This window comes from Poeciliopsis prolifica, unplaced genomic scaffold (genome assembly GCF_027474105.1).
Source record: "Poeciliopsis prolifica strain line A6 unplaced genomic scaffold, Auburn_PproV2 SCAFFOLD025, whole genome shotgun sequence".
Lineage (NCBI taxonomy): Eukaryota > Metazoa > Chordata > Actinopteri > Cyprinodontiformes > Poeciliidae > Poeciliopsis > Poeciliopsis prolifica.
This window is the reverse complement of record NW_026562400.1, coordinates 418035-438143: the sequence shown is the minus strand read 5'-3', so window position 1 is coordinate 438143 and position 20109 is coordinate 418035. Positions and strand designations below refer to the sequence as shown.

Here is a 20109-nt window from a genome sequence, read left to right as displayed (position 1 = left end):
TTTTTCTTATCTCCCTTCTCCATATAATCTCTGTCGTTCCATCCTATCATCCTCTCTGGCTTTTGCCCTTTTCCCTGTCATCTCTCTGTCTCATCTCTCTATGTTTGCCCCCTGCTCCATTGCTCATAGTTGCATTCTCCCTGCATCCCTCAGTCTTGAATGACTGACAGGAAACCTCCCAGCCCTTTTTCTGTATTGTTTTCTGTGAGTGATGGCCATCAGAAAAATGGAGGAAAAATTTCTGAACTAAAGACTGGAGGTGTTGCTTCAGAGAGAAGATGAGACTCCTTTGTTGTGTCTCAGAAATGTCACTCTGGATGTTGGTGTTAAGCGTGACCCCTGTGACTCCTGGCTCCTGCAGCTTTCACTTCTCTGACCTTTGCCACATTATCATCAACCCAAGATAATAGATACCAAGATGAGATGCGTTTTGTGGATGTGGAAAATCTTACATCTGTAGATCAAAATGTTATTTTAAGGTTTAAACATAAACAACTTGTTAAAACTTAAACACTTTTTTTTCCTTTCTTAAATTATTATTCTGGAATTGTGACTATAGCTTTTATGTCCCCTGTGTCCCTGCAGGAGTGGTTGAAAGATTTTCAGGGGTGTTTTGTGCAAGACAAGTGCTGCCGTTCTACTTAGAAAAGAGTCTAAAGAAGCTGAAAATCTGGGTTTCTCATCCTGTAATCAAATCCTTTCCTGAATATGCTGCACTTGTAAAAAAAAAGTACTAGTGAAAAATAGACTGTCTTGGAAATTAACTTTATAATCTTTCTCTGATTGATAGACAGTAACATTTGCTTCTCTGAGGCCATTGATGATGTCTGCCAACGTCATCATTGAGTTAACACAAACCTTTATCTAGAAACTTCTTTTAGTACAAAGAATGAATTATTTCTTATTTCTGATCCCCATCATCAATTAATAAACTGACTTTGATTAGCAGCACCACGTGAATGCTTTCCTTGTTACATCATGCAGAAGCAGAAAGGTTGCAGTTTTACATGCTTCTGCCTGGCTCAGGAGGCAGAAGTTAGTTCTGTAACCGGTGGGTTGCTGGTTCAAACCCTCATCCCTTTTAATGATTAGCTTTAAATAAGTTTAGAACTTGGATTCATCGTTATAACTAAAATGTGTGAATATATGTAATAATGTACAATGTGCGAAAGATAACAAATTTGATTGTGTCCAAATTTTGCATGGCATTAGCACGACAAATATGCAAAACCTAATAAAGAACTAATGCCACTCAAGTACAGTTTTCAGCTAAGTTAATGCCATTAGCTCTTTATGTTGGGTGGATCATTATTTTCTGCATGTGGCAAAAATCCAGATTTTTATTCTGTATCTTTGTTCTATATTTTATCAGAAGTTTTAAAATTAATGAACATAGTAAACACTTTACTTACCTTTCTCTCAAATAATTTTAATGCTATCCAGAGGCAAAGGTAGCCCTGGAAAATGGTCAACTAACATGACATGCAGTATAGTGTTTATTGTTTTTTCTATAATTGCAGTGAAATAACAAAATAAAGCAGAAAGAAGGATTTAAATCATATTACGGAAGTTAATATGTAAAAATAAAGTCTGCTTAGGTAAGAAATCATTCCTTAATTAAATACCAAACATGCTTTTTAAAATTTTCAGGAAGTCAGGAAAGTTTGTTTACATTATCTGACCTGTGTCCGTCCTGCTGCAGCTCACTGACTGCTCTTTATTTGTTTGTCCTGTAGGGGGAGTGAGAGAGCTGACAGTGATCACTTTCTGCCATACTCGCATCCTCCCCCCTTCTCTCTCTCCCTCTCACATTAATCTGAGGTGACAGAGTTTCATGTACCATTGCCACGCACCAGTGCGCTGTCCCCAGGTCATGTGTCAGAGCTCCTTTCATCCAAATGAGTTATGCAAGAAAAACTGATGGGCCAGGGGGAAATAAGCCTTATATCTTTAGAAGAAATGGTGAAAATCAATTAACCACCAAGACATGTAACAGAAAGAACTTTATTATAACACCAATGCATTTTTAATCCGTGGATAGATAGATAGATAGATAGATAGATAGATAGATAGATAGATAGATAGATAGATAGATAGATAGATAGATAGATAGATAGATAGATAGATAGATAGATAGATAGATAGATAGATAGATAGATAGATAGATAGATAGATAGATAATCTTCAAGTCTTAAACATATCAGAAGCTGATAGGTTGATTAATTAAGACCAAGGTCTGTGATAATAAATTATTCTGCCCCAGTTAAATAAATTGTCCCAGAAACTACTGCAATAAACACTAATATTGTTGTTTAAAGACCATTTTCAAATAATATATTAATCTTGGCATATTAATGTAAACTTGCAGACTGATCAACTTTAATTTTGTACAGAACATTCCACACTGCAGCTGGGAGATATTTTAAATATGTAAAATAAATCACCACAACTAAAAATAATAAATAAAATGTAAATAAAAGCCACACACAGCTGAAACTATAAATAAAATGGGTAATGGAGTCTCTTTAAATAAAATTGCCTTTTAAAAACATTAACCACCAGAAAGGAAATTGTTGAACTCATTTTAGTTTACCATCCCATTAATTGCTTAATTTATTAATGCAACGGGGTTTTTCAAACATCCCTCGGGATAATTGTCAAGGTAGCACCTCTAAGGATATGTTCACATGACCAAATTGAATTTTTTGTGACCCATGTACGACTTTTTCAGAACTGCTCAATTCCGATCTTGTTACACCTCAAAATATCCTATTTGAGTCACTTCCACATGTGGTGCTAAATCATATACACTCCAGATTGTTTTCAAAGAGTCTACAGTCAGAACAGTGCTTTCAGACTACTGTTGGCAAATGTGCTCAGTCTGATTGAATTTTGCCAAACGAGAAAAAAAAAGATTACATGTCTTTTTGTACAGAACATGTACATTTCTGGTTTCAACTCTATTTATGCACAGAAGGGGAGGCAAAGGTTGTCTGACTTTGAAAGTGTGGAAGTAGTCAGAAAAAAGAAGGCAAGCGTGGGAAGTGGCCAAAGAGTCTGCAGACATAGAGCAGATCACAGCAGCATATGATGGACATGGCAGAAGCCTGTCAGTTTGTTCTAATTTCTTTAGCTGAATTTGTAAAAAAATAAATAACACATTTCAACTGAGAAAATTGGATTTTAGTTCAAGGTGATCCCCAAAGAGATATTAGCTGAAAATCTGGCATACAGATCAAATGAAGGATGGTGCATCTAAGGTTTATTTACTCATTATTGAGGTTACAAAATCCACTAAATATTAATCTGCTAGAAACTGATTAGTTTTCAGAGTGTACAGTTATTTTTTGTCCACAACCTTACAGATTCTTAAAGTTGACCCTGCACCATATGATGCCATAATCAGGTCAAGAAGTAGTAGTCAATAGTTGGGCAAAAAATAATCCAAGGACCTGAGAAGTCTGAGCACATTTGAATCCTTCAAGTAACTTTATCACAAAATTAATGTTTTTCAATATTTTTGCAGATAATTGTAAATAAAATATCATTGTCTTTTATTTTAATTGAAACATGTACTCTAGATTAAAAACATAAAAGCCAATTTATGAATAAGTCCCATCACCCAGTGGCTCTGAGGAGTTGTTATGTTTGCTTATGAACCATCGAGAACCAATCAAGAGGCTGTTGTGTGGGAGTTTGAGGGATTAATTATGTGATAAAATGGAGGTGGGTACCAACTTGAAGAAAAGAAAAGGATAAAAGGTTGATTCTTTTAGTTAGATTGCTGACCTGAACTGCTGGACTCGTGTTAACCAGAAAGTCTTGGTATTTAAGCAGCTATTACATGCCATTTAAATGAAAATTGCCAGTCACATAAAAAACAAAACAATTTTTATAAAGGTCATTCTGTCATTTAAACAAAGTGTTTAAATGACTTTTATCTGAGGGTTTTGATTAACTTCTTTCCATACAATAAGTGTACAGTTTTCCTTTACCTCCAAGGCAACAAGGAAAAAAAAAAAAGGAAATCTGGGTTTAATTTGTCTCCTGACAGCTTCCCTAAAACAAGTAGTAGATCTCTATGACCTTAAAAGCAGTCCTCTACCATTTATCACTTTTATTACGAAAAATCCCTCTTGGCCAGGGCTCTCTGTTCAATGCATAGGGCTTTCGACAGCCTAGACCATTCTGATGCACTCATAACATTTACAAGCTTAAGCACTGCAATATCTGCTGTATATTTTTTCTTCATAAGTCACATTGTTAAATTATATTATAAGTGCTCTTTTTATCAGCTTTCTTTGGGTATTGAAAGGATATTTAACACTGTATCAAGAGATATAATTTTCTGATATCCCACTACAACGCTTTTTTCACTGATATCATGGTTGCACTGGGAAGTTTTCATGATCTTGTTGCGTATAAATATTGGATCTTTCTGTACCTCCACCATCAGTTTCAGCCTTTATGTGGAGATTAATGCAGGTGATAGTTTTTGGTGCATCACCAAGTGTAACATCTTGTATAGACAGCTGTTTTTTATTTGTTTTTTTTTAAGTTTGCTTTTTCCTGATTACTTTAGGTTGGTTTGTAAAATTATGTTATCAAAAGTATTATGTTATCAAAAGTACAATCTGCTATTTCCAATTTTTCTTCTTTTCGTTTCTCATCATCTCGGTTCAGAATTGCAGGACATACTAATTTTTATTTTGTGATGTTTATCGTATTGATAAGAAATTTTATTTTAACAACAAATTTAATTTTAATTATAGTCTTTAGAATAATGGAATTTAGTTTGGTCCACAATTTGGTTATCATTTTACGTTTAGTCTAGTTTCACTAATTCTTACTACATTTTAATCAACTAAATTTATTGTATATTTATTTCTCTAAAATCTAGTCGTAGATTGATGAATTTTAAGCCCCTCAATTTTTTCACATATTTGCATTGGTCCTAAAGTTCAAGGTGCTGTACTTTTGGAAAATCTGGGTTAGATTTTGGTCTGGTTATATTTTGGCTGCTTTGCATTTATTTGTTTTCATATTTCACTCATCCACAAACTACAACACATCTGATGTACTGATGGTCACAGTTCAGAAGTCTGAATTTTCAAGGTCAGACTTCACTTAATTTTATTGTTTTAAATCCACTTCATTAGCTGCTGTAATAGGCATGTTTTCTGTTCATGTGAAACAGATGGTAAAAAGTTCAGGATTTGAATTGGGAACATTATAGTTGTAAAAGTGTGCAATGGGACTCTTTTGGATGCAGCCAGAGCAGCAACCTTACATGTTGCACAGAGCAACTGCTGCATGGTGTGCATTTGACCAGCGTGGCCAGTTCAGCTTCTCTTGCTTGCCAGATATACAGAAAGGACATGCTGACATTGATGCCACCCCTTAAACTCCAATATAAAGACACTGTGACTTTCAAATGGGGGTTTATGTGCATGCTCAAAGGAGTCAAAGCACTTGATCGTGCAAAATGCGGAACTGGGTATGTTTTGTTATTAATATGCATTTCTAAAACCCTATAGCCACCCTTTAAGTTCAGGCTGGCTTTTAGCATTTTGAAATTGTCTTAATCAGCTAGCAAGGGGCTATAAAGAATCCTAATAACACCCTGGAGAGCAACCACTGAAGTAGGACACAACTTAGTACAAAGACAAAGTTCTTCCCTTATTTTTGTGGAGAAACACAACCAACTTTTTTGTTCTTCTTAGTCTGTGTCTGTACTCATCGGCTTTGTGTTTAGGTCACTGTGTTTGATTTCTGCCCTGTTAAGGAATAATGGATTGCACAGTTTTCCCAAATTGCCCACTCATACACACAGGCTCCCCTGACTGTCTTTATTTCTCACACAAACTTTCTTTCTCTTTTTTGATGAACACACATGCTCAAGATATTCATCTGCATACACATCCCAGCCACTTCATATTCAGTCCCAACCTATTCCCTCGATCCCCACAGCTGGGCCAGAAGTAGCAATCAAGACATATGGGCGAGCCAGCCAGGAGCATCCCTCAACCTCAACCTGCCAAACTGAACAACTACACCTGCCTTACTTTACCTAAGTGACTCATCTGTGCCTCACTTTTTCAGTTCCACCATTCCCCTATCTGACTTGTTCCTGAAGTCGAGCAGATGTGTAGTTTTTTTGTTCCACAGCTTGCTTTGTTGATGATACTTAAGCTGACACTCCCAAAACTCTGTACCAGGGTAAATAGACTCATTGGCCCACATGGTCACATTCCATTCAATACTCATGCTTTTTAGAAAAACTTATGAACTTTCTTTATGACCTTCCTGATCTGTGTTCCTTAATGGTTTCAATGTAAACCTCTGAGGGTTGCATCATACAGATAGATTTATGAGATTTAATCACAAAACTGGTGGACTCCATTCATCCATCCATGATCTTCTGCTTAACTCAGGATTAGGCCATGGAGGCAGGGTAAGCAAAGAGGCCCTGAGAAAACTGGAGGTCACACTCTGATGAAGCCAACAGAGCTTTGTTTGATAATTAGATGATTTCTAAGGGCAGTTGGTTTGGTACACTATTTAGATTTCTATTTATTATATTTTTAAAATCACACACTGTCCTTTCACTTTAGTACCACACAATGCTTTATGTTGATCTGTTGCACAAAACTGCAATAAACTCCATTGATGTTTCTGGTTGTAATGGAACAAATGCGAAAAGTTCTAGGAATATAAATACACGACGTGTGGTTTGTTTCGCCAAATAAGACCTAATGGACACCCCAGCTTCTGAGCGGTACCATCCAGAGCGCAAACCTTATTTGAGCAAATCAAACACCGATTCGAAAAGTACATTTAAATATGCATTTAAGATGAAATGGTTAAGAGGTGGTGGTTGTATTCCTTCCAATTTCCTGCACCTGTCAAGGCAGGGCCAGAGCTGGAGTTGTGTCTCTTATCCAGGTGCAGAGTTTGCAACATCTGACCAATTAAATCCTGCCACATGCAGAAATAAAAACAGCCCCCAAATGTTTTCCCTAAGCTGGATGTCTTGGTGGGATGCTGAAGTGAAAGGGAACCTTAGAATGATATTCTGTAGACCAGCAGAAGCAGAGAGAATGATCAGAATGATCACATTCATAACTCCTTTGAGTGGGGTTGTATTGAAAGTTGTCTGTGAAGATATGCTATTAATATTTTAAGACATACTTTACACAGTGCAAACAAAATTACATCACACCTAATTCCCTAAGGTTTTGTTTAAAGGAATCTAGAAAAATGATATTAGCTCTTCAATAGTTTCCAATCTTTGGCTTTTCACCCTTTTCCAGCCAAATGTCCCAAAAGGAATTCAGGCATTTTGTTTAATAAAAGTGACACTACTCCCCTTTCAAGTCTGGGAACTGAGAAGTTGATAGAAAATGTAAATTTTTGTCTGTAGAGTAATTTGTTTGTTGACCTTGCTGTAATGTTTAGTTAACTGTTTCCCTGAAACATCCAATGACAGCTTATTTTCTGTTCCCACATTTTTACTTGAAATGCATTTCAAATGATTTATTTTTCATTTCACAAGATTTGTTAAGTTGGTCCAAGGTTTAACCAAATTGCAACAGCTGTTCAGTTGCTAATATAACCTTGCTTGATGCTGCCAGAGTAGTTTGCGCTAAGTTGGAATACATTAGTTAAAAACTGGGTCATTATATCCAAAATTCAGAAAAATGTTAAATTAGTTTATTTCAATGTGGTTTTGCACTCCAGAAGTGCCAGAAACAAAATAATTAGCAGTGTCCTATAGGAAAACGCTGCCAGTAAAGGCTTAACACAGGTCAAATTTTCAGCAGAGCTTTCGATGAAGACCAGATGAAACTCTACAAGATAGTCTGGCTCTTTGAGAGAATGGCTGAAGATTTTTGCACAGTTCTGTATGTTTATACCCTCTTGTTTTTGCTGCTAAGTGACTGTATGCTGAAGGTGTTGACTTGTATTTCTAAGATGCAATCCTGCAGCTTGTCCTGTTTCACCAAACACACATTTTGTAACCATCTCGTAACTCTTCCTGTAGATAAAAGTGAGTGCAGCTCATTTGTCTCCTGGATCCCATGGCAACAGCTGAAAAGCTGGACAGAAAGATCTGCCACTTTAACCTTGCTGAAAACCACAGCTATCCCTTCAGTAAGCACAGAACCATTCAGCGCGATTACCTGCCATACCGTACGAGTTCATTACACCTCTGTTCTCCTGATTCCCCTACTTTGTGTTTTCTCAAAAGTCAGCTGCTTTCTGTGATTTCATCACACAATAATATATATATATATATAAACTCTGTAAAGAAGCAGGATTGCAATTGAACTGCGATGCCTTTATTTGCACTTCTGATCAATGTGGAGCTGGCAGTGTGTGAGGTTAATTCAGCTTTACTGGTGCTCACTGACACAAAACTGATTCAGTCACGTTAGCACAGCGCTTGACCGCAGAGGAGCACTAAATAAAAGCTGTGCAAACTGATGAGACTTCATCACAACTGAGGCAGATGGCTGTGAAGATTTGGTTTTTCAGGAGGTTTGAAATGTGATCAGGTCAGTTTATTTTGATGCAGACTCTTTCAATTGTTTGAACAGAAAGAAATACAAATACACTGACCTTGTTGCACATCTTAACAAAGTTAGGAACAATTAGAGAAAATACATTGATATCTAGTGATGCAATTGTGATAGCTGGAATAAAACAAATTCCATTTTATGTATAAATTCATATCAATTCTGAAAATAATTGAAAAGCAACAGAAAATTTTCTAACAATTCTTGAAATACTTAGTATTTACCTACATCTACTGTTCAGTGTTGCCCAAACTAAGAGCTTGAAATCCACAGAGATGTATTAGATTTACCCTACATGTTATATTTTCGCATCTTAAGGCAAAGAGAATGTATCTATATGAAAACTATGTTATTTTTGTTTGTTGTCAGCCTGAATTGTCATGTCGCATTTCTTTTAATACTCTAAATGAAAGGTTTATTATAAAAGGTTCAAACTAAACAACCTCACCTTGAAAAATCTAAGAACATCTGTGAAGCAAACATATCTGAATAATTCAGACCTAAAGGGAAATGTTTTCTGACATTTTAAGCTCTATAAAAGTTTGTAGCATTTCAAATATAAAAATATTTGAATATGGGGAATGGATAGAAAATGAAAGGAAATTATTCAGAAATTCACATACACAAAACTTAATTATTGGTTGATTTGTCCTAATTTATTAAACACAAAATCTTTTTAATCTCGACCTGTTTCTCGTCAGATGTTTTTTCTGCAAGTCACTTGCAGATTTAGCAGAATAAAGTCCAGTTTGGGAGGCTGCAGGGGTTGGATCGTGATTAAATGGAGTAATTTATGCCACGGTTCACGATTTGCACATGCCCTACCATAAAAATCCATTTGTATTTTTATTGTTTAACATTTCATTCAAGAACATTGAGTGACACATATATTTACATCCCTAATATTTTAGAAATAACTCAAGTATTTCAGTGATATTTACATCAGTGGCAATACCAGGTTGTTGATCATGTGACTTGTGTGATGCAGAAAAAGTGTTTCCATCACAGTTTTACGAAATAGACTAATTTAATAAAAACTGTTTCTCATCTCAACCTTTTATATGTCCAATGGAAATGCAGCTCAGCTAAAGCAGAAAAAAATCTGCAACATGCAAGGCATTGAGGTGGGGTCCACTGCTAGTAAGCAATTGCAAGAACTGTGAACAAACATTGTTCCTGTGGTGTGTAAAAAAGCTGGGTTAGATTATCCGAAATGCAAAAAGTTGATGGATTTTTGCTGATTGAAAAGACTCGTTTGGTACAGTTTCGATTGGATTTTCTATTTGCTAAATATTTTCTTTAAGGTTTGCTTGAAGATGAAAAGAAACTTTTGCACTTTACCAGAATACTTAGCAGCTGCTGAAGGCAAAGGGCAAGGAGATTTAACACTGAAAGCATTCTAAAATGGATGAATCACTGAGCTGCAGTTTTAGAGAGCAAATGTGAAAAGTGATGGGTCATGTTAAAATTTATTAAAAATAAAATCATGAAAATTAGGATGCTACTGTCATCATGCTATCATAATGCTACTATCATCATTTACTGAAATATCATTCGCTACACGGCCTCAAAATGAGAAAATAAACATCAAACTAACTCTCAATACCAAAACTTTGACAAACCCTATCGAGCAAAAAGCTCCCGCACAAATCTGTTCAAGCTCTGTGTATCTGTGCTCATGAACAATGGGTGCATCTTCATATATTTTTCATCAAGGATGTTGTTCTGTAATACCATCATAACGTGCATAATGTTATTTCAAGAATGCATGCATGTATTTGCACAAGCTGTAGATTTATGGTTCTTGTACCAGATTAAGCTGAACCAAAAGAGTCACAGAATGCTCATGCAGTGATGTGAAGCATCTCCTATAAAGCTGCTTTAACTCTGGTGCCACAGTACAGACTGTCTGCTCTTCCCTGTCTGCGGTTGTAAGGCCAATTCAGGGCTGTGTCTGCATGAAATTCATATGTTTTGAAAGATGAACACACATACAGAGGGGTTGTTTTCCTTTTATCTTAACAGAACTGCTTTGAAAATAAATGGCCTTCTTCTGTCTTGAGGGACAAATGGCTCAGCGTGACCTGCCAGCGTCCTTCACTGCTGCTGGATTCGCACCAAAGACCCCCAAGCTGCACTACCCTGCACTGCACTCTGCAGCCAGCACCGCCCTCTGACACCAATGCTTTCATGTTACATACACACACACCGCATCAGAACACAAGCAAGGCTGCTGCTGTTTCCTCTATTGATTTTATGCCATTAAGTAGAGGACACTGGCTGCACTTTGAAAAATTGAAGACTGAACATGGTTTTTATTCATAAGGACTCTGGCTGGATTTCCTATTTGTAGTCAGGAGGTTTCATCAAGAACACTACTTTAATTCTGACTATTCTGTTTTATGGTAGAGTAAATGCACTGCATAGGTGTGCAATGTTTTCATAGCAAAACCTGAACTCTTAAACTTGAATTTATTCAAAATTATGCATGAAGGCTCAGATATCTATGAACAGGGTTCGTACAATATCTGGCTCTTGAAATATCTGGGAAAGTAGAATTTTCTTTTAATTTATTATTCAGAGTTTTAAAATGGGCCTTGGGTTAAACAGATCATCATCAAAGGTGGTGCAGACGCAAAGCAAAGCACTGACACAGCTATTTTCTTTTTAAAAAAACTTAATAACTGCAAATATATGAAAGTTCACAAATTATGCAGAATCAAATTTAAAGACTCAAGAATCAAATTTGTTTTAGCTCAGATGCTAAAGAAGCCAGAAAATTGAGTAATTTGTTAAACATACAGAAAATAAAACCTCACAACTGTCCTTGTTTTTTCAAGGCAATGCAAAAGATACTGGTTTGTGTAAAAAACATTTTTAATCGTAGAAATCTGTGCAGATTTAGTCGATCTTGTCAGAATTTGGAGCATTACTTAAACCAGCTTTGTTTTGCAGCTGTAGACTTCAATAGGAGAGATTTGGCATTTTTGTATTGATATTTTAGTAGCTTAATGTTGGACTCTTAAAGTCAGGATGATATTTCTTAAAACTATCAGATCAAAAATTCTCCCTCAGTTCATAGAAAATCGGTTTATTTAGATTTTTTTGCAACGTGACAGCATGTTTAGCAATTATGCTATCTGCGTCATGGTGGCTATATCATGCTGTGGGACTGTTTTACTGCCAGTGGTACATGTGTATTATAAATGGAATAATAAAGAACAAAGCCTGTGGTTGGATTATTCTTGTTTACCTCAAACAGAAAAGCTAAGGTTATGCAAGGCCAAAGCCTTAAAAATGTTCGTATTTTCAGATGTTGATTGGGAAAAAGTTCCACGTTTGAATTTTTGTTGATCCACACAATGAAGAGAAAATCCACAATAAATTCAAACTTTTGCAATTTTATTTTTTGAAAATCCTTGCTTTTGTGTGAGACCTTTCTTCGTCAGCTAGAGTTTTGTCATATTTACAATGAGAAGTCGTAGTTTGATCATCATAAGTTATTTATGCAGACTACTGAGAGTTTATTCAATTGTTTTCAGGATTCATATTTATCATGTAAACATATTTTTATCACGGAATTAAATGTCATAAATAAGATGATTATTAAATAAGATCAGAAAACTATATTTGATAACAGAGAAAAAAAAGATGTTTTCTAGTTATGTGTGAAATTGTTAACATCTCAGAAATACTAATGGGATATCTGATGGAAAGTGTATCAAATCTTTCACTATCAAGTGAAAGATTTGATAATGACCACCATGACACTGAAGATCTATAGATCTTTATTTTGCAGAACATGCCACATTTTCTGGCTGTAACTCAGAAGTTTCATAAGGTTCCAGTGTTTCTGATTAGACCTTCACATTCTTCCATTTGTTTTCCCACAAGTCTCACTTTTATGAATTCGGGGACTGTGGGGCCAAATGTGGCAGCCTCTGTGATTTATTTGATCTATTTTTATTTTCTTTGCTTTCTGCGAATTTAATGATGCTGCTGTAACTCTCCAGTGTCAAACTTCTCATTTATGGTCTTCCCAACCTCAAAGGCACTTAGTTTGCATCGATCATTCATTAGTATATCATAATATTGATGTGAATGTGTAATGTCAGTCAATTAAGGACAGAGCCAGCACAGCAGTTTTCCAAAGCAGAAAGGGGAACGCTTTTGTCGCTGTGCTTTATTAGTGTGCTCAGAAATAAGGACGCAGCATTTATAGAACTTTTTTTATATTGACTTTGTGTTTTGGGCCTCCAGGTACACCCTTTGCTGATGCGCGAGAGGCGCTCAGAGTCCCACAGGACCAAGCTACTGCGTCGGACAGTCAGCGTTCCTGTTGAGGGAAGGCATCACCCCGAGATGGGTAAGTAATCTTTTCCTCCAATGACGCCCAAGCCGAACAAAACAGCATTATTTGTTGCTGAAATACAGCAACAAATCATAAGCAGGGTGAGAAGTTTTAGCTGTTTGAATTAAATGTTGAGGTCTTTAAAACTTTTCCTGTTCTTCTGTGTTTGAAGGAAAGTGAGAACGATGTATTGAGTCCATTATTCATAGAAAAAACAAAGTAAATTTTAGAGAAAAATGATCAGAAATATTCTCAAAAAGAAGACAATTACTAAGTTTGAAAAGTCAAAAATTTTACAAACAGCTCAGAAATTGTGGGTAAAGCACAACCCATCTTTGTAGACCTTATTTCTCAATGTGACTGTCACAGGTTTCTCAAATAAAGTCCACTAGGGACAATAAAACCTTTACATATTAAGAAAAATAAATAAATAAAAAACCTCAGAAATTTTGAGATTGTCAGAAAAAAAACATGGCAATTTCTGAGTTTGAAAAGTGAAAATTTCTTTAATGAAAAAACAGTCAATTTTGGAGTTTGTAAAGTCACAACGTTTCAATGTTTAAAACCCAGAAATTTTTAAAAATTTTTCTTGAACAGTTTGGAGATTAATCTCAAAATTTTTGAGTTTTTTGATCACATTTTTGACTTTTCAAACTCAGAAATTTTCTTTGTTTTCTGGAAAAACATTTTTGTCCTCTATTTTTCTGTGTACATTTGCCCTAGTATGGCACTGTAAATTGGAGCAGACAGAAGAAAAACACGGTTAAGTACGCATTTTTGTTGACTTTCTCAGAATGCCCAGGACATTTTTTCCTGGGATTGTGGGTTTTTCTATCCCATTGCTTCTGATAAAATCTCCTCAGACAGAGCAGAAGGAAACAAGTGTTCTGGATTGTACATACATTTCTAAGGTATCTTAGCATGTCCATACTTTGCCTCTCTGCAAAGTTGATGTTTTTCTTCTGTATGTAATGCCTAACTTTGATTCTTTTGAATAGTTTGTTCATCTACAGATAATTATTTGATTAATTCAGAATGATGTGCTGCAAAGCAACCATTTCGCTTCCATTGTTGGCTGCAACACTAACCCGAGGGTAAACATCACTCAGAGGTGCTTCATGGAAACGTTTTAAAGAAGATTAAAACACTCAAATATGCACGAGAGCTTGAGGTTACTCAGCATCCTTCTGTTTGAGAAAAAAAAATCCCTTGGTGTTTGATTTAAGCAGAACCATCTTCTTAGACGTTATATAGTAGAAAATCTCACACCTACCTCAGAAATCCTTTTCAGAGGCTCATGAGAGGGAATATTCTTGAGAGTTTTAATGGAAACAATTGACATATTTAAATTATAGCATTTACATTATACTTTAATGTCATTTCAAAAAGTACAATTGCTTATTGTTGTAAACATAAACTGGATTTTTTTTTTTAGGAACAAAAAACATACTGGTGGCAAAACATTGAATGGACATCTGACTTTCTCCAAAGATCCTTCTTTGGAAGAAAAGTTGGACATATCAATAAAAGTAAAAAGGTGAACGGGGGAGATTTATCTTTACTCACCAAAAACACAAATGCAGAGCTTTTTGCCACAAGACTCTGAAACAAATTGTGTAGCTACAAAACTTTTCTTTATTGGAAAGAACAACTCACGGCTATGGGGTTGGAACACAACACCACTCACATATTCTGTTCACAGAGCTGGAAGTACTGATGGATCAATAAGAATGTGGGTCAGAAAATATGGCTTTTTTATGTATAATTTTCTCCTTATTTTGATGGAATATTTTGGATGGACATTTGGCTGATTTTATTTTTTTAAACCAACATTGCTTCTGTTCTATTAGGTTTGTCTGCTTATAATAGGTCAGTTGCATAGCAACAAAATGGTGCTTTTCGTATCTTTTGAGGCTTTTTTCTTTCTGTATTTAGCAGCACTCGCAGCACCACTCCAAACCTGACCAAAGATAAAGGCTGGTTTCAGCTTGGAGCTCAAAGCGCTGCTTTTCTTTAGATTCTCTTTTTTATTGTGTAAATTTTGGTGAGCTTTTTCTGTTCTGTCTCTGGTTATCAAACCGTGTTATAGCTGGTTCTCTTCTTGCATCTGCATCTGCTGTTGGTGAATGTGAGTTCTTTTAGGTCAGATTTGATCATTCTCTCCGTGGTTTTTCACCTTTTGAAGCCTTTTGAAATGGACCTTTCTTCATCAGCCCTTTCTGTGTTTGTCTCCGCCGTCCACAGATGTCTTTCTCGGGTCCTCCCACTTCTTTCACCCGCCACCTCTTTGTCTCTCAGCTATTTTGTGTCTCTCCCCTGTGACGTCCTCTTTCTGTGGCTCCGCCGGCGCTGCCGCCTCTTTGTGGCCCAGGAGTGCTGATTTAACAGGATAAATATTTCCCTTAGTTGTTGTATGATTGGCTGTCTGGCCACAGAGCAGCCACACACTGACACATTTGTTGACACGGTCCCTCTGCATTGTGACACACGCTGACTTAGCAATGCCAGTTTAGATTACCCAGATGCACAGCTGCTATGAAAACAGTCACATGCAGTTGTGGGAAAATTAGGACACCCCATTAAATATTTGAGTCTTTCTAAAGTAAAGTTGACTTATTAATGTCCAATTGTTTTTGGGTTTATCTCCATAAAATTAAACCATTAAAATTAAAATTGAATCAATTCATTAGTGCTGATTGGCTGCACAGATGTTAGCTCCTGTCGTAGTGCACAAAAGATTTCTACTGTGTGTATTAATGCACATATAATACTGGAGCTGTGATGTTTTAATCATAATTTTACTTGGCATTTTGGCATCTTGGCAGTTAAAAGCAACTATGAAAAGTCAGCGGGAGAAGACAAACATTGTGGCAATAAAACAGTTAACTTCCAAACGTCACATTTGGATGAGAGAAATGAAAATTTATTTCAAGGTATTTTTAAACTTGTGCAAATATCTTCATGCGGAAGCACAGAGCAATGCAAATATTGTACAATATTATCATAAATTGCAAGAAAAAGAATGCTTTTCTATTATATGACTATATTCATTGGAATAATGTAATATTGTTGTTCAAAAGGGTAAGAATGGCAAGAATATGAAATAGATTTTTATAGAACTGGAAACTTCTTGCATTAAATTTTGATCTAGCTTTGTTTCTTTGTCTCAGGTTGAAGCTTTATGACTTAACACTGTATATATTTACTATAAAAATAAACCTGCCTCGTCTGGATATAGTTGTTTGCAGACAGCTATATGCAACTATATGTCCCTCTAAGGATACAAGGAAACAGCTTCTTAGATCTAAAAATTTTTGTTTAAATTCTTCAACAATTTCCCTTTAATTTGTAACTTCTTTTTTTAATGTAGAACATAATTGTTTTTTGTGACACTTGTGAATTATTAAGGCATAACTGATTCCAAAGGGATAAACTACTGTCACTTTTAAACTGGGTTTGTTTCCGGTGGTCTGTAGTCAACACAATACTCTGACTGGATGAGGATGGGCACATCCAGGTGGAAATCTGTTGTTTTTTCTTGAGATCTGTGCAGACTCATTCATTGACAGCAAATAAACCTATGATTAGCTGCTTGGTCTGTCTGGTTCCCAGGTTACCAAAATGTCAGAGGCTGAAGCATCGTGTAAAAGCTTTCAAAACAGATTTCATCCTAGACATCACCTGCAGGCGACCAGGCTGCATCCTGCCTTTCACTGTGGACGCTGGAGATATAGCTAAGGTTTTTCTATTGATAAGAAACATAAAAATGACGTTTAACACAGCAAATCATTTTCATTTCTATGTAAGATTCAAAGTAAACATAGTAAAATGCTGTATTTCTACTTGGTTCACTGTATTTCTAAAAGGCTAAGACCAATCACCTCCTCTGAAAGGATGGACAGCTGAAGTATTTGCCGCAGTTGGAAGGACATGATATCGTCCTAATCAGTAGATCAGAAACAGCCATTCAGAAAACCTGCTGGAGATATTTCAGCTGTTGCAGCTAAGCTTCCATCAAAACCGGCACTTTTCTAAGGGTGCCGATAAACTGAGATATGAACATGCTTGATATATTACAGACAGATTGTTCTGGTTCTGTCTGTGTCTGAACACATCGTTTTGTTTTTCCGATTTATTCAGTTATGAGAGCTTTTTTTTAATGATGGAGGTAATCATATATGCTAAACACATTTTTACCTGAATAATCACAAAAGTAAGAAATTAGTTTAATAGCTTATGACATTCAAAGGAAAAAGGATTCTTTTTAAAATATTTATCCTTTTTATGTACTTACTGACATAAAATAGTGTATCTAGTATTTTGCACTTACATTCTTTAGAGCAGACAGATCCCTGCTAATATTGTTTATAAAGCAAATAAGAGCATTTGTCTTGGAGTCCCAAAAATATCTAAAATAATATTCCAACATTCCCTGAAAAGATCAAGTCAACTAAAGCTCCCCGTGTTCTTTGAATAGTTACCAGTAATTGATGTCAGGCTGCAGGATTTTGGTGACTCTGAAAGACAGCAGTTACTTTTTTCCTCCAGTTTTGCTCATTAACCTCTTCACAATGAAGGTGTTAGACCCCTCTAATAAATGCGGTTCTCAGTGTTTCGTGTTTAAATTGTAAATCGGCTTTACTTCAATTTGTTGTGTTTTCCAGAAAAACTCTTATTAAGTGATTGAATCTGCTGCAGGGAAGGAAAAGCAGCACAATAAAGCTGAATGGTCTTTGGCCGAACAATTTTCAACAAAAGTAGTTTAAGCGCTCAGGAAATCTTTTTCTTTTGTCCTTGTGGAGCTCACATAGTTTTCATTACACACAAAAGAAATTGACTTGTAAAATAGAATATCATTGATATTATCCATAAATATGTTTTTGGTTTGCTTGCTTTCTTAAACAAATAAAATTTGGTGTGGAAGGTTGATGGAACAGCAGTGGATTTCTAATGTATTATGGTGCTAAGCCGTTCAGTGATTTATAAACTTCCAAGTATTTTTTAAGGTCTGCTCTCTGAGCTACTGGGAGCCAGTGTACGGGAACTGATGTGCTCTGTCTTCCCGGTTTTAGTGTGAACACCAGCAGCAGCGTTTTGATTCAGAACTCCAAGATCACTAAGGCCTTTTTGACACATATTCGGCTATGTCGTTTATTTAAGCGTGGATGTACAACCTACATTTATCCTTCCACCTTTTATGTGTGTTCAGTCAGTGAAAATTGTCCATTGAGACAGGAACTCCTATGTACTTTGTGTTATGATGTATTTTCTGTGTTCACAGCTCCATAAACTAAAAATAGAAATAATGAAAAACAATTTTAATATGACAGGAATGTGATCAGTAGAACAGATAGGATTATCTCCTCTCTCCCCAAATTCTTCATTAAGGAACCTGATATTCTGCCACCACAACAAGACAGCATGACCATCCAAAGGAAGGTGTTTGTGTGCATCACCTGGTCCAGAGGACGTCTACAAGAGCCTGCAAAGACCATCCACATACTGGCTGTTTAGTTATATTTTAGTACGACTTTAATCGTGTGTAGAGGGCCTACAATTAAAGACTTTATCATTGAAAGTCAAAAAACAGTTTGAGGTAAATGACTCAACATTCATAACTTGCACTCTTCCTGTACAGGCAGCAGCTATATAAGAATGTTTTCTTTCGCTTTAACTTGCTTAGTTGCAATATTTCCAATCCATAATCAAGTCTTGCATTGTGTGACGGATCAATACTTGAAATGATGTCCCTTGCCTTCAATTATTGTGCTTTTCAGTGAAGTGGCTCCTTGGCCCATTGAATCAAGATGACAGCCTTGCTACCTAAAATGAAACCAGCGAAATATGAGAGAAGGCATGAAATTAAAATGCCACTGATCCTCCGTCTCCGCTGACGGTACATCTAACACAAGGCAGCTGATCTTGTGCTGCAAATTTACATTCATCTCTGCATCCCTGACTGAGTTTTTTTTTCTGATCCTTGATTTGTGTCAGTTTGCTACAGTTGACCTTTACATCTACGTTTAATGTGAATTTAAATTACACCAGAGAGCAACCTATATGCTTACTGTCTTTTTCAGTCAACCTTTTAAATACCTGCCACCGTGAAATAAGTCTCCTTCATCAGAATTTTCAGCCTTTCAAGAAGTCAGTCACAGTCAAACATTTCACTCCTTTCCAAAGAAAATTCCTGTAAAAAACATTTAACAACTAGAAGTAAAATGAATTATCATTCCATGTTTTAATATGTATATATTTTTAATTAGAATGGGAGAAGAAAAGTTGCATAGTTAGAGTTCAGCCCAGGAGCAGCAGGGTGCATCACTATGAGCACTCTGCTGTGCAAGTTGATACTTTATTAACCTTGTGCTCCAGTTGCAGGGAAAGTGAAGTTTTTCCCCCAAGAAGCTTGGGGGGGGGGGTTTGGGTTCAGGGAGATTTGCTGAATCGTCGAGCTGTCTTTGTTTTGCAGCAGGAAATGAATACAAATGTTCTCCTCTGCCGTTCTGCTCTGTGTTTGATGGACATGGACATGGAGGACTCCTGGAGGAGAGTTGCAAATGAGCGTTGTGCTTGTCTGAAGGCTGCATGTCCACTGGGCTATGTCAGTACACTGTATGAGTAGTTCTGCGCTTTGGTAAACAGTTTCTTTTGGAAATATTTTGCTCATGAATTATTTTGTAGTTTATTGGAGCAGTTGTTGCAAGGTCACTCCTAAAAGGTGGTTATAAAAACAATGATAAAAACTGGGGCATCGCCACCTCAAATATTTGCAATGTGGATGCAAAATTTAGTTACTGGATGTCGACCTCAAGCAAACCTTAGCAATTCACCGATCAGTTTATATTCTAGATGCTCTGGGTCAAAATAACAACTTCTTTCCTGCTTTGAAATTAAGAGCATAGACATGCTTGTAATCGAGATAATTGAGGATTTTTATATAATTTCTTCCCAAATGGAAGCTATAACTTATCAATGTACTGAACTCTGTGAAACTTTAGTGAATACCTGGTTTCATAGTTTCATTGTTACCTTCAGTCATTTTTTAGATAAATTATGTTTCAGTTTCTTCTCACCACCTGTTTGAGGAGCAGTTATCTGTCTCTTCCTACCTAAATGCGTTAGCTTGCAGCTGGCATTTCTGGGTTATATCACAGTCCAGTGATACCAAAATCATTT

The 20109-nt window shown here is 36.2% G+C and overlaps 1 protein-coding gene across 6 annotated transcripts in view; it reads left to right on the top strand.

Annotated features, from left to right (window-relative positions):
* syngap1b (synaptic Ras GTPase activating protein 1b) overlaps nucleotides 1–20109 on the top strand; it is a 153786-nt gene that overhangs the window by 43911 nt on the left and 89766 nt on the right. For 5 of the 6 annotated variants that reach the window (XM_055047235.1, XM_055047232.1, XM_055047234.1 and 2 more), the window contains one exon: nucleotides 12840–12945. The exons of the other annotated variant lie outside the window; for it this stretch is intronic. In XM_055047235.1, the coding sequence (XP_054903210.1) occupies nucleotides 12840–12945 (106 nt within the window). The remainder of the gene's footprint in view (nucleotides 1–12839; nucleotides 12946–20109) is intronic. 6 annotated transcript variants of the gene reach the window in all.